General features: G+C 45.7%; 1 protein-coding gene across 2 annotated transcripts; it reads left to right on the top strand.

The window, feature by feature from the left end:
• Positions 1 to 1,933: 1,933 nt before the first annotated feature.
• On the top strand, positions 1,934 to 13,248 carry LOC115201571 (mitoferrin-2). 2 transcript variants are annotated; one of them, XM_029765330.1, is made up of 4 exons: positions 1,934 to 2,518; positions 7,663 to 7,891; positions 9,429 to 9,485; positions 10,553 to 13,248. In XM_029765330.1, the coding sequence occupies exons 1-4, from the start codon at positions 2,177 to 2,179 to the stop codon at positions 11,110 to 11,112; spliced, it is 1,188 nt and encodes a 395-aa protein (XP_029621190.1). In that variant the 5' UTR covers positions 1,934 to 2,176; the 3' UTR covers positions 11,113 to 13,248. The 2 variants fall into 2 exon arrangements, with proteins under 2 accessions (XP_029621190.1, XP_029621191.1); XM_029765331.1 differs by lacking the exon at positions 1,934 to 2,518 and adding an exon at positions 7,175 to 7,322.
• Positions 13,249 to 13,477: the final 229 nt, after the last annotated feature.

Here is a 13,477-nt window from a genome sequence, read left to right on the forward strand (position 1 = left end):
CAGAACTCATATGGCAGGCAAAAACCTGAGAAAAATCCAACCAGGAAGTGTGGAAATCTGAGGTTTGTAGTTTTTCAAGTGATTGCCTATACAGTAAACAGTGGCTTAGGTAAGAGAATATTTATAATACTAATTCTGAGTTTAGTTGACCCCAGAACTTGGTGGGTATCTGTATAGCTTGCTTTGATGGCTGAGCTCTGTACTCAGAATATTGAACAATGTACTTTCGCCATAAAGCTATTTTGAAATTTGACACAGCGGTTGCATTAAGGAGAAGTGTTTCTATAATTCTTTCAATAACTGTTGTAAATTGTATCAACGTTTATGATGAGTATTTTTGTAAATTGATGTGCTCATTCACCGGAAGTTTTGGAGGCAAAACATTTTCTGGACATCACGCGCCAATGTAAAATGGGGTTTTTGGATATAAATATGAACTTTATCGAACAAAACATACATGTATTGTGTAACATTGAGTCCTGGGAGTGTCATCTGATGAAGATCGTCAAAGGTTAGTGATTAATCTTAGCTGTATTTCTGTTTTTTGTGACGCCTCTCCTTGCTTGGAAAATGGCTGTGTGGTTTTTCTTGTCTCAGCGCTGTCCTAACATAATCTAATGTTATGCTTTTGCCGTAAAGCCTTTTTTAAATCGGACAATGTGGTTGGATTAACGAGAAGTGTATCTTTAAAATGGGATATAATAGTTGTGTTTGAGAAATTTGAATTATGAGATTTTTGTTGTTTTGAATTTGCCGCCCTGCTATTTCACTGGCTGTTGAATAGTGTGTCCTGCGGGTGCTAGCATCCCACATACCCCAGAGACACCTGCTCACTGAACCCAGAAGCCAGCCGCACCAATGTGAAACACTGTTTTACTGATGACCGAGGTCATCCTGCAGTCGCCTGGCACGCCACGAGGAGTCGCTAGAGCGCAATGAGCCAAGTAAAGCCTCCCCTAACACGGACAACACTCGGCCAATTGTGCACTGCCCTTTGGGACTCCCGGTCCCGAACGGTTGTGACACAGCCTGGGATTGAACCCCAGGCTACAGTGACGCCGCAACACTGCAATGCAGTGACTTAGACCGCTGTGGCACGCGGGAGGCCATAGAAAATACTTCTGATCATAAAGTACTCTTAAGCCCTTCATTTCATGGTCATATTGAGGTCCTTTCGACTATAGCCCAGCAGCTACGTGAATTTATTTAAACTGTGATAGTCCACCAAATTTGACACACAGCTAGGGCATGTCTAAAGAAGTCATTTATGAAAAGGTTCTAGAAATGTGACAGAAAACCTACCCTGTACATGTCACTTTGGGTAAAATCTCATAGGAATGCATTATGTCCAGCAGAGAGAGACAGGTAACCCATTTGAACTAAACGCTTTTATGATGAGACCTTTCAGCCTTTACACAAAGTAAGTAAGAGTCTAAATAAAGATGTCTAGCTATATCCAATTTGTAAGTCGCTCTGGATAAGAGCGTCTGCTAAATGACGTAAATGTATAGCTCCATTGCAGATTTAACATATTATACTCTAAAGGGCCAGTTTTTAAAATGACCACCAACCAGCGCTATAGGGCTATATTGGACAGGAGTCACATGGCCATATCGCCATAAATAATTGGTACATACACCACAATGATGTCTTAAAATGTTTGAAGGGGTCTGGAAAACACAACAAAATGGCCCAAGTATGCTATATTTATGTATCCTTTAAAGATTTTGTAGAAAAGTGGCGAAAAAGTGCCCAAATATATACCCAAATTACTGATTCTTTAACGTTTAGCCTGCATTTACATTTTAGTCCCTTAGTAGACACTCTTATCCAGAGCGACTTACAGTTAATCATTGATCTTAAGACAGCTATACCAGATAACCAACCACATTATGTTAACGTCCAAAAGCGGCCGTCGCGTCACAGGCTCTCTTTCCACTTCCCATGAAAACCGGAACATCCGGTTGTTGGGGTTTCGGCAGAGGCTAGCCTTTTCCCAAACACTGCGTGGACTTGTCCGCTGTGGGGACTGAGGGAGGCGGGGCGTGGAAACGGTGTACGACCGGTAAACATCTGGGACGGGAATGTAAAAAACGATCAACGGTACGCGAACACGAAACCGCCTTAGACGGAGTGCCATCGGGGCATAAAGTAAAGACTGTCCATCGAGATTCCAATGGAAGCGGATGGTTTCCCGAGAAGGCATCGGATGACAGCGGAGACAGCAGGCGGGAACGCCGGGGTTGCTGGAGCCTCAGCCGGCGCAGAGGTCCGATGGTTCAGTGGAAGGATCTGGGGAGTGTCGGAGAGCCTCGTTGGGAATTTGTCTCCCCGGATCGGAGGCGAGACAGAGATCCAGACTGTTCAGTTTAGCGACGGCCCTCCTGAAATAGCAGATGCTTCGGAACCGGAGTACGAGGGTTTGCCGCAAGGCGCTTCCACCAGCACCCACATGTTTGCAGGAGCAGTGGCTGGGATCATGGAGCATTGCCTGATGTTCCCCATCGACTGTGTCAAGGTAACGTGGTAGGCTATGTTGGGCTAGCGTTAGCCGCTAACTAGTTAACGTTAGATAGTTCACCGACTGGTCTTGGAGTTTGGGCACATTGCATTGGAGGGTTGGAAATTACTTTGCTCGTCATGATGTGGCTTCAGCAATCATGCGAATCCGATTGGTGGCCACCTTGTCAATAAGTTTGTCAGTCACGGCACATATGAGGCAAGGTCGAAACCAGACAGGCTAACATTTCAGCTAGGACGCTAACTTAGCATGCTAACGAGCTAACTTCCATCCACTGCGAATTTCAGTGGATCGCGCCTACTCTACTTGCTAGATTAGGTAACGGTACCTAACTAGTTAGTTACTGCAGTGCACACAAGTTAGATTTGTCACATAATGAATCGCCATATTCATTAACCTAACTTTGCCATACAGAATTTCAATAAAATTGAAAAGTAAACATTTAGGAAGTGTATATTGCCGTTGCTATCTAACGTTAGCCATTTTAGCTGTTAGCTAACCAAAACAGCAAGGTCGGCCTCTGGCTGTGCATCGGCTGGAGCCTAGAGGTGAATGATGATTATCTTGTACTGTAGCCAGCTATTTAGTTAGCGTCTGATATAATGGGTTTAGGCTGAACATTTTCCTAATGCAATTTACTATATTCCCTATTGCCATTAGTGTGCTTCCCCCCCCCCCCCAGGTAGTTTTTCATACTAATAACACGCAAAGTTATTATTCGCATTGAGAAAGGAGACAGGTAGAATGAAGCAGCACGTGTGCTCCATTTCCTGTACATGCATACACATCACATGAACCGCGCACTGTTGCCCGTCACCCACTAGCTGGCTCGGTGTCGAGTATGGGATCGATTAGTAGCTAACGTTACATTTGAAACCTTTCCAAACTGCGTTTAGCATGCATATGGCTTCTAGGTGTAACTCCCTGTATTTCCAAACTGTCCCTGTATTCAAGAAGAGAACCGATAGGTTAGTACAGGCACCCTGGATTCTGGCAAATAGTCTGTCTGAGATTGTCAATGGGCGAGTTCGTTTTGCATGGCCCGGTTCCCCGGATGGAAGGAGATCAGGAGAAGCCAATGGTGTACAATGTGGAATCTCCGCACACCCGGGGCATCGGGCCATGCAAAACGAACTCTTGCAATGCTAATTGCTACCTGGCAGCATTCAGATGGGGTGGAACTGTTCTTTGTTTACAGAAAATACAGGGCTGGATGTTCTGGGATTAAGAGCACAATGCTTCTGTTGTGCTCATTATGCAGAATTAGGCTGACAGGTTGGCTCTACCACTGCACACTCTTAGAACCATAGTTCTGTTTATTGTTATAAGACTTTAAATTCTTGTTGAAGTGCTTAGCCTGGATGACTTGGGTGTTATGTAAACAAGATGTGTTAAGTTACATTGGCCTATGCTGTTTTGACAGCCCACTCACTGATTTAGGTCTGCTCTGCAAAGAGCTGTAGCACATGAGAGCCAAGCGTTTTGTCTGGTATATTATGTGGTCCCTGTAGAGAGAGTCATGAGTTGGTCACTGATGGAAATGATTGGTGGTGTAGGCGAGCATCAAAACTGTGATGTATCATGGGTAAATTGTGACTGACTGATCTACAAATAATATTGAGTGGTTATTTATGATTCAGGGAGATTTGTAGACAGCTGCAATGTCGACCGCGATCATTGTGTACAACTATGCAGTTAGCAGAGACAGAGCTCCGAGTCAGAGCGGTCAGGTAGGGAGACGAGTCAGCTGTTAGTGTCAGGTGGAGAGCAGGGCTCTCTCAGAACAAAGAGGAGATTCATCTGTCTTTCCCAGCTGTATTTCCTACCTCTGATCCAGGTGCTGCTCACACGGCTTCGTCTCAGTAGTCTAAAATGGCTTCCTCCCCCCGTCTCCTCTCTTTTCACCGACATGAAAGAACAGGACAGTCGAAACAAAGCATGTTCCCAGTTGGCATCCGGCCACCGTGTTTCTTTCACATATACTGCGTTTTCAAGTGCGCGCAGACAAAGTAAAGGAGACTAGGAAAGGATGTGTCTTTAGAGTATTGAGGTGCAGCCCAGACAGTGAAACGGTCTGCTTTCACAGGAAGGGCAGCCTGAGACACAGACTCACTGATCTATAAATCATGTCACTGTCAAACAACATGGCATTGACGGTCTCTACTTATAAACACATTAGCAGATCTCCACAGAGGGGACCTAGCTCAAGCTGACAGCTGACCCCAGTGGACTAACTGACACACACACACAGTTAATAATCCTTGGAAAATAGCTTGCAGTGGTTGTCACACAGATTGCACAGTAGAGATCATGTCAGCTCGATGTTTACACTCATTCCAAAGGTTGAGGTTAGAAAGGCTCTTTCCAGACAAGCTAAGCTCTCTGCAATACACAACCATAGGCTACATATGGTGTGACGTGGCTCAGAGTACTGTTCTCATTTCCTTTAACATTGATTCATACCGAAGTCTCATTGAAACATTGACATCAAATCTCTTAAAAGATGGCGATGTTCTGAAGGTTTCAAACCAATCCAGGTACTGCTACATTATGGTTGGTTGACGTGTAGGAGTCTGCTCTCTCTTACAGGCCCGGCATTCCACAGTGCTTTACAGTTCCTGTAACACACTGACATACACACAGTGCAGCAAGCAATCAGCATGTGTTGTCCATTCAGCTGTAGCTCAGGCCTCTCCTTTGGATGTTATTAGAAGACCCTCTATGCTTTTCACAGCACTAGCTGGCCCCTAGCCTCACAGTGAGAGGATGAACCCTTAACCTTGACACTGGCCCCTAGCCTCACAGTGAGAGGATGAACCCTTAACATTGACACTGGCCCCTAGCCTCACAGTGAGAGGATGAACCCTTAACCTTGACACTGGCCCCTAGCCTCACAGTGAGAGGATGAACCCTTAACCTTGACACTGGCCCCTAGTCTCATATAGAGAGGATGAACCCTGAACCTTGACACTGGCCCCTAGCCTCAGAGAGAGAGGATGAACCTTGAAACTGGCCCCTAGCCTCACAGAGAGAGGATGAACCTTGACACTGGCCCCTAGCCTCACATAGAGAGGATGAACCTTGAAACTGGCCCCTGGCCTCACAGAGAGAGGATGAACCTTGACACTGGCCCCTAGCCTCACAGAGAGAGGATGAACCTTGACACTGGCCCCTAGCCTCACATAGAGAGGATGAACCTTGAAACTGGCCCCTGGCCTCACCGAGAGAGGATGAACCTTGACACTGGCCACTAGGGTTGCAAAGGGTTGGACATTTTCCATGGGAAGTTAAGCCCTGGAATTTGGGGAATTTTGCTTAAATTCATCGAAAAAAAGTTAGCTTATAACAGTTAACCTTCGTGGGATACACAAGGCAATTCTAGGTCTTGTGGCATATTTTGGTTAAACTATATCCAATTCAATGGTATTGCAACCCTCTGCATGCACAGGGCATTCTTCCATCACATGTGTTGTGCATTCGTCCATCACATGTACAGCTGATTCTCAAGATCTTGCATACTAATGAGATGCTATAGAGCTACACTGTCTGAGCCAAGGACTACATGCTTTATGGTAAGTTTTGATTACAATACTGGGTGGGGTGAATATATTTTATATAACATACATTATTTTTTGTTAACTAGTAAATAGTAGCCTACAGCAAAGTGTTTAAATCATTTCTAACTTTTTAACAATTTCTGCTAGTTAGTTTTTGCTACCATATGGGTTTTAGCTTGCTTGAGCCTGCTAACTGAGGAGTGTTAATTCATCTGTTTCCATACATGTTTCATTTTAAAACATGTATCTTACAAAGGAGTTGTTTAATCTTTATAGGAAAATGCCATGGGCACTATCTGATGTGTGGAGACATTTCACTGTAGCTAATGTAGAAGGAAAAGCTGTGTACATTTGCAAGTACTGCCAAATCATATGTGAAGAATGCAACAAAGATGCAGAATCACCTGGCCAAGTGCATAAAGTTCCCTCAGCGCTCACAACAAGCAACCTGACAAAAGTCCCTCTACTTCTTTTCGAGGTGAAAATTATGAATCAGACACATTATCGATAGCAACAGCTCATGGTGCTCCTGGAATCCCACCAACATCAGCCGCCTCAGAGCGCAACTGGTCCTTGTTTGGGAACACACACACACACACACACCAAAGCACGCAACAGACTGACCAATACAAGGGTTGAAAAATTGGTGGCGATCCGGGTAAATTTGAGGCTTTTTGAGCCTGACAACGAGCCATCCTCAACAAGGTTGGAAAGTGACAGTGAAGATGTTCAAGAGGTGGACATTGAGGAGGTCCAGGGAGAAGACATGGAAGCCTGAGAGGAAGACAACCAAAGCTTTAGTTTCTAGACTATCATTTTACAGATGTATGTTGAAAACGTTTTTGGGAGATGCGATGGATCATTCAATATTCCCTTTCTTTTGTTGTTCAGTGAAATCATCCCATGTGAAGAGTCAACTCATTTAATTCAAGTTCAATTCAGAACTAAATTGTTTTTTATTTATTTCTATTGGAAGGATTTAATAATTTGTAATTATGTCTACTTATGATAAGGTAAAATGTTTATGTTTCTGTCTCCATATGATATGGTAAATATATCCAATGCAAAAAAATCAACAGTTTAAATGGTATTAATATTAATTAGCATATATTTCTGTTTATTCTCACAGAAAGTTTCCACCTCCTGAATATTCCCCAAAATGTGCAACCCTAAGCCTCACAGAGGATGAACCCTGAACCTTGACATTGGCCCAGCGCTAAGGAGTGTGTGTGAGGGCAGGGCGTGTGAGTGCTGCTGGGGGGAAAGCAGCTTATGTCCCTCTGATCTTGGGTCTCGTTATTCAACACTTCCTTCTGTTTAACACTAGGGATGGGCACTACTCAAAATGTTCACACATGCAACTATTTAGCAGGTGGAAGCACTGCCAGTATCATGACTTGGCTTTTTTAATATATTACAACTAGTGTATTCATCCCACCTCTGCTAAGATTGAGAAACTTCCATGTTAGAATTCAAATGTAATTTAAACATTCTGGTTGGATTAAGGTATGGCGAGAAGTGTGTGGTTAGCTTATGACTTGGGTAACCAGTAGGTGTGTGACCTCTAACCTCTCCCCTGTGTAGACGCGAATGCAGAGCCTACAGCCTGAGCCTGCCGCCCGCTACCGGAATGTGATGGACGCGCTTCGGCGAATCATAACCACAGAGGGTGTCTGGCGACCAATGAGAGGGCTGAATGCCACGGCCGTGGGGGCAGGACCGGCGCATGCTCTCTACTTCGCCTGCTACGAGAAACTGAAGAAGAGTCTGGGTGACATCATCCATCCCGGGGCTAACAGCCATCTGGCCAATGGTATACTGGGAAAACACCGCACACACAAGGCATATACATGCAAAGCACTCGCACAAAATGCATGCGTGCATTTTGTACTTTTCCTATGCAACCTACAGTAAATGACCTTGTTTTTTCTTGTAAACACACAGTTTATTTGGTGTTTCCAATATTATTTTTAGCAACTCAAGCAAGTAGTGAATTATTTTTGTTCTTTCATATCATTTATTTACATCATTTAGCAGACGCTCTTATCCAGAGCGACTTACAGTAGTGAATGCAAACATTTCATACAATTTCATACATTTTTTCTTACAATTTTTTGTACTTTTTTTTTCTGTGCTGGCCCCCCGTGGGAATCGAACCCACAACCCTGGTGTTGCAAACACCATGCTCTACCAACTGAGCTACAGGGAAGGCTGTTCTGTAGTCCTGTAGAGTTAATCTTGGTTCACACTGCAGAGAGGGAGAGGCCCTTTTCTCCCCTGGGCATTAAGCAGGTGCTGCTTGGACTAACCTAGATGAACCTTGCTCTCAGACACTGAGTTGTGTGGGTGGGTAAGTGAGTCAGCCTGCCACCAGGAGCAGAGTGGCTGAGGAGTGGTGCTACATCGTTCCTATAGCCCCATTCTGTGGACAGTAGAGAGGACTACTGCTTGAGCTGTACTCCAGGCTCTCTCATACCCAGACAGCAAGCAGGCCCTGGTTTCTCTCTTGGTTCTGGCCTTTCTAGGGAGTTTTCCCTAGCTACCGTGCTTCTGCATCGCTTGCTGTTTGGGGTTTTAGGTCGGGTATCTGTATAACTGCTGATGTAAAAAGAGCTTTATACAATCCATTTGAATTGATTGATTGGCCTGAAACTAAGTTGTTGGTCCACCCACCACTGTGATGAAAACATCAGCAGCCATTCTGGCGGTTGATCAGCTGGTGGTGGGGGCTAACTCTGGCCCAACAGATACCACTCCTACTGGCCTATCTGGCCACGGGGCTGATATGACCGTGTTTGAATGGTCAGCATTCTGCCGAGTCAGCCAGATTCAGACTGACTGCACGTCATGTTACCCTGGCCGGGTCCACCACTCGTCAGAGACCTTCAGAGGGTAAAGAAAGACACTATTATTACTGCAGAAATGATTTGTCACCCATAGAGCTATAACTAGCTTTATTAGAGAGCAAAGGAAAGCAGACTAGTTAGAACCAGACTAACAGTCCTCTGAGTTAAGTAGCTACCATCAAGGTCTGTCCACACACAGTTCTAATTTGCAGGACAAGAAACTTGAAACACAGTTTGTTCAGACAAAGCAAGTACTAGAGAACCCTGCTCTATTTATCCCTGTTCTCTGCTCTTTCTCTTCTTCCCAGGTCAGGGGAGAGGCAGGGTAAGAGATTGCAGACGTGCCCAGTAGAGGAAGAGACATCTGTGACTCTGGTCCATCAGCAGTGATGATGTCCTGTTTTACCACTAGAGAACTAGAGGATTTCTCCTCTGCTCTTTTGTTCGCTCTCGCTCTCTCTCTCGTTGTTGTTCACCATTGAGGTGTGTGTGTGTGTGTTGCAGGTACGGCAGGGTGTGTAGCCACATTGCTTCATGACGCAGCCATGAACCCATCTGAAGGTACATTTCTCCGTCTATAAATAATCTCTTTCCCTGGGTGAAGGCCAGGGACACAGGTGCTAGTCTCGTGTCACTGCTTTCAACCTGCTTTTCTCCTTCTGACGCATGGGGTGTATAAAGGAGACTGAGATGTTTGCTGCAGATAAACCACTGTGTCAGAGCTCCCTCTGCAGGTGTCACGCCTTGTACCTCTAGGGCCTAGCCTGTTTACTCTTTCCCTGCTAGCTAGGTGGAGACTGAGAGAAGGGGCGGCAGGTTCTAACTGGAACAGCCTTAATACATCTGTTAAAGCCTTCAAGGAAGTTATGACTGTGCAGTTTTGTTATTTGGACAATCATTTTGGTATTTAATTTTTCTTTCTCTGGACTGTGTTCCTGGTCCCTGATGATGGAAAAACACCTGGCAATCCTTCTGTCTTTCTCATGCTCCCTCTACTCACCTATCTCTCCCTCCCTCCCCTCTACTCACCTATCTCTCCCTCCCTCCCCTCTACTCACCTATCTCTCCCTTCCTCCTGTCTACTCACCTATCTCTCCCTCCCCTCTACTCACCTATCTCTCCCTCTACTCACCCATCTCTCCCTCTACTCACCTATCCCTCCCTCCCTCCCCTCTACTCACCCATCTCTCCCTCCCTCCCCTCTACTCACCCATCTCTCCCTCCCTCCCCTCTACTCACCCATCTCTCCCTCCCCTCTACTCACCCATCTCTCCCTCCCTCCCTCCCCTCTACTCACCCATCTCTCCCTCCCTCCCTCCCCTCTACTCACCCATCTCTCCCTCCCTCCCTCCCTCCCCTCTACTCACCCATCTCTCCCTCCCTCCCTCCCTCCCCTCTACTCACCCATCTCTCCCTCCCTCCCTCCCTCCCCTCTACTCACCCATCTCTCCCTCCCTCCCTCCCTCCCCTCTACTCACCCATCTCTCCCTCCCTCCCTCCCTCCCTCCCCTCTACTCACCCATCTCACCCCTCTATTCACCCATCTCACCCCTCTATTCACCCATCTCTCCCTCCCTCCCCTCTACTCACCCATCTCTCCCTCCCTCCCTCTTTTTCTCCCTGTCCAGTGGTGAAGCAGCGTTTGCAGATGTATAACTCTCCGTACCGCGGCGTGATGGACTGTGTGCGTGCCGTGTGGCAGAGCGAGGGCCCTGGGGCCTTTTACCGCTCCTACACCACCCAGCTCACCATGAACGTCCCGTTCCAGGCTCTCCACTTCATGACCTACGAGTACCTCCAGGAGCTCCTCAACCCCCACAGACAGTACAACCCCTCCTCACACATGGTGTCTGGGGGCCTGGCCGGGGCCATCGCTGCTGCAGCCACCACCCCTCTGGATGTCTGCAAGACCCTGCTCAACACCCAGGAGTCCCTGGTGGGTGTCCCCGCTGCAGGCCAGGGTGGAGGTCAGGCGCAGGGACACAGACACATCACAGGCCTGGCCCATGCCTTCCGGACGGTGTACAGGCTGGGCGGCCTGCCTGGGTTCTTTAAAGGAGTCCAGGCCAGGGTGATCTATCAGATGCCCTCCACAGCCATCAGCTGGTCCGTCTATGAGTTCTTCAAGTACGGAATCACCAAGCACCAGCACGAGAAGAGGGTCGCGCAGCAGCGGGAGGAAAATTAAATAATGTCCTATTTTCTTTCAGCCATTTCTCTTCACCATCTCTTCCTTTTTTTAATCTATCAACCTCCTTCCTTTTCCTTTGGAGCATGCAGGTGTTCAGAGCGAGGGAGCAATGAGGAAGAATCGATACGCACATAAACCAACCGATACCCACGTGTTATTTACCCCTGTTCTGACTGCCAATAAGACACTTCCATCTGTGGCTCAACCATCAACATCCCTGCTAAACTGTTTGAAACGGAGAATTTACAATACACTATGAAAGTGAATACGTGATGTATTATACCCATATAACGCACATAAACGTCAACCTGAAAAAGATGCTTCTGTTTTACTAATCTCCAGCAGATTTTGTTGTGAAGTTTACAGCACCTTTCATAGAGTATCGTTGGGATGAATTTGACGACAGCTGTTCTGTCAGTGTTCTTAAAGGCAGACTATGACCTCATCATACACAGACAGTTGGCCACTTCCTGCTTTCGGAAATTAACAACAAGATCGCCTAATTGAGGCGCAGATTGGAAATAGCCAGAAGTGGTGGTCACCTTGGCAGATTTGGATTCTGTTACTATGTGTTAGCGGGAAGTCGCCCAGCTTTGTATGATGTTTTATTATGGAGTCTACCTGTAGTGTTAATTCTTGTTTTAATGTATCTGGATGAGAATGTTGTTCACTGTAAGCCCCACCAGGGGGCAATGTGACCATCCCAATAAAGCTTTTGAGTAATATCATTTCACCAGGTGTGAGTGACAGTGGACCTTTAGGGGGCATTTGTGTAAACCCAGACAATTGTTTATAGGCTTCAGGTACAAGTTGGCCTTAACCACAGATCTAGTATCAGTTTGTAATTTCGTGAACTGGTAGAGGCGCACTGGGAGTCCTCTTCTTGTGCTTTGAAATCAGGAATTTCTCTCAAAATATAGACTTAAATATATATATATTGCTGCCAGTAAGTTGTAAATATATTGTGAGTGGAACTACTGAGTTAAAACAAGTGATTCCTGACCCCCTACAGCACTAACCCTGGTTGGCTTTCACTGCTTTAGAGCCAAAGCGATACGATTGGTGTATAGAAACAATCACCATGGATCTTTGAACATTTCATTGGAAGATAAATTCCATCTTGCCTTATTTGCACTGATGTAAGGAGAGTGTGGGTGGGTGTTGTTTGCCCAGATCTCACTTTGTACTTTTGCTTTGAGTAGAGGAAATTCTTGGATGGGTTAGCCTACACAGGCGGCAGGTAGCCTAGCGCTTAAGAGCGTTTGGCCAGTAACCGAAAAGTTGCTGATTCAAGTCCACGAGTCGACCAGGTTAAACATATACTGATGAGCCCTTGAGCGACGCACTTAATCCTGATTGCTCCTGTATGTCGCTCTGCATTTGACTAAAATAACTGAAATGTAAACACACTTCAGTTTACAGTCACACCCTTGTTTTACCTCGACTGACTGGCTGTTCCTGTATTAAAAACAACACATGAAGGTTTAGACAGGACAGGTTGGCTAAAACAGAGGCTGACTGGCACACACACAGAATATGGAGCCAAATCCACACTACAGAAACATGTTTACATCATGGGAATGTTATGGTCTGGCCTTGACTCGAAAGGGTCCAGAAGGAAAGAGCTCATGTTTCAGGGGAACTTCCGTTGAAAGGTTTCTGCACAAGTCATCCGTTTGTGTAATAAGCTGTTCTAAAGACTTCAGGTAGAAGTAACGCTTAGACACAGATCTAGGATCAGCTTCCTCTCCCGAAATACCAACTTAACCATTAGAGAGAATGTTAAACTGGCCTTAGATCAGTGGCTAGGGGTGTAACATCATTATACTGTTGTGTATTAACTATCACATGAATTGATTAAGGGACTTATCCATGACACTCGGTGTGTATGGCTGTGTTTATACAGGCAGCCCAATTCTGATCTCTTCACAATAATTAGTATTTTTACCAATCGGATCAGATCTTTTGCCAATAATTGGGCACAAGGTCAGAATTGGGCTGTCTGTGTAAACGTAGCCTATGTGGCCTCAGCTGTGTGTGTGTGGATGATGAATGCAGCTGATCAGTCTTCATGACCTCTGTCTGACTGTCCCTGTAATCCTGTCTGATCAATAAACCAAGCAGTAGACTCCCTCAGGTTGCCCAAAGGTGCTGTTACACCTGTTTGCATTGTTTGTTTTCATACACACAGACACACATACCGTTCCTCTCTAAGCAACAACAAAACAATGCAGTAGAATCTCACATACTGCGATCAAAAGCTTAAAGGCCGTTTTTATATCGATATCAAATCATTTCTGGGTGACAATTATGTACCTAACTGTAATCATTTTACATCAAAATGGTTCAAAAAAAGCAACAA

The sequence above is a fragment of the Salmo trutta genome, chromosome 10 (assembly GCF_901001165.1).
Source record: "Salmo trutta chromosome 10, fSalTru1.1, whole genome shotgun sequence".
Lineage (NCBI taxonomy): Eukaryota > Metazoa > Chordata > Actinopteri > Salmoniformes > Salmonidae > Salmo > Salmo trutta.

What these genes read in the sequence shown, in the direction of transcription:
- LOC115201571 (XM_029765330.1), top strand. Translation starts at nt 2,177, where the DNA reads ATGGAAGCGGATGGTTTCCCGAGAAGGCATCGGATGACAGCGGAGACA. An exon ending in TCCCCATCGACTGTGTCAAG is followed by an intron (nt 2,519 to 7,662) that starts GTAACGTGGTAG and finishes TCCCCTGTGTAG; the next exon opens with ACGCGAATGCAGAGCCTACA. An exon ending in AGCCATGAACCCATCTGAAG is followed by an intron (nt 9,486 to 10,552) that starts GTACATTTCTCC and finishes CTCCCTGTCCAG; the next exon opens with TGGTGAAGCAGCGTTTGCAG.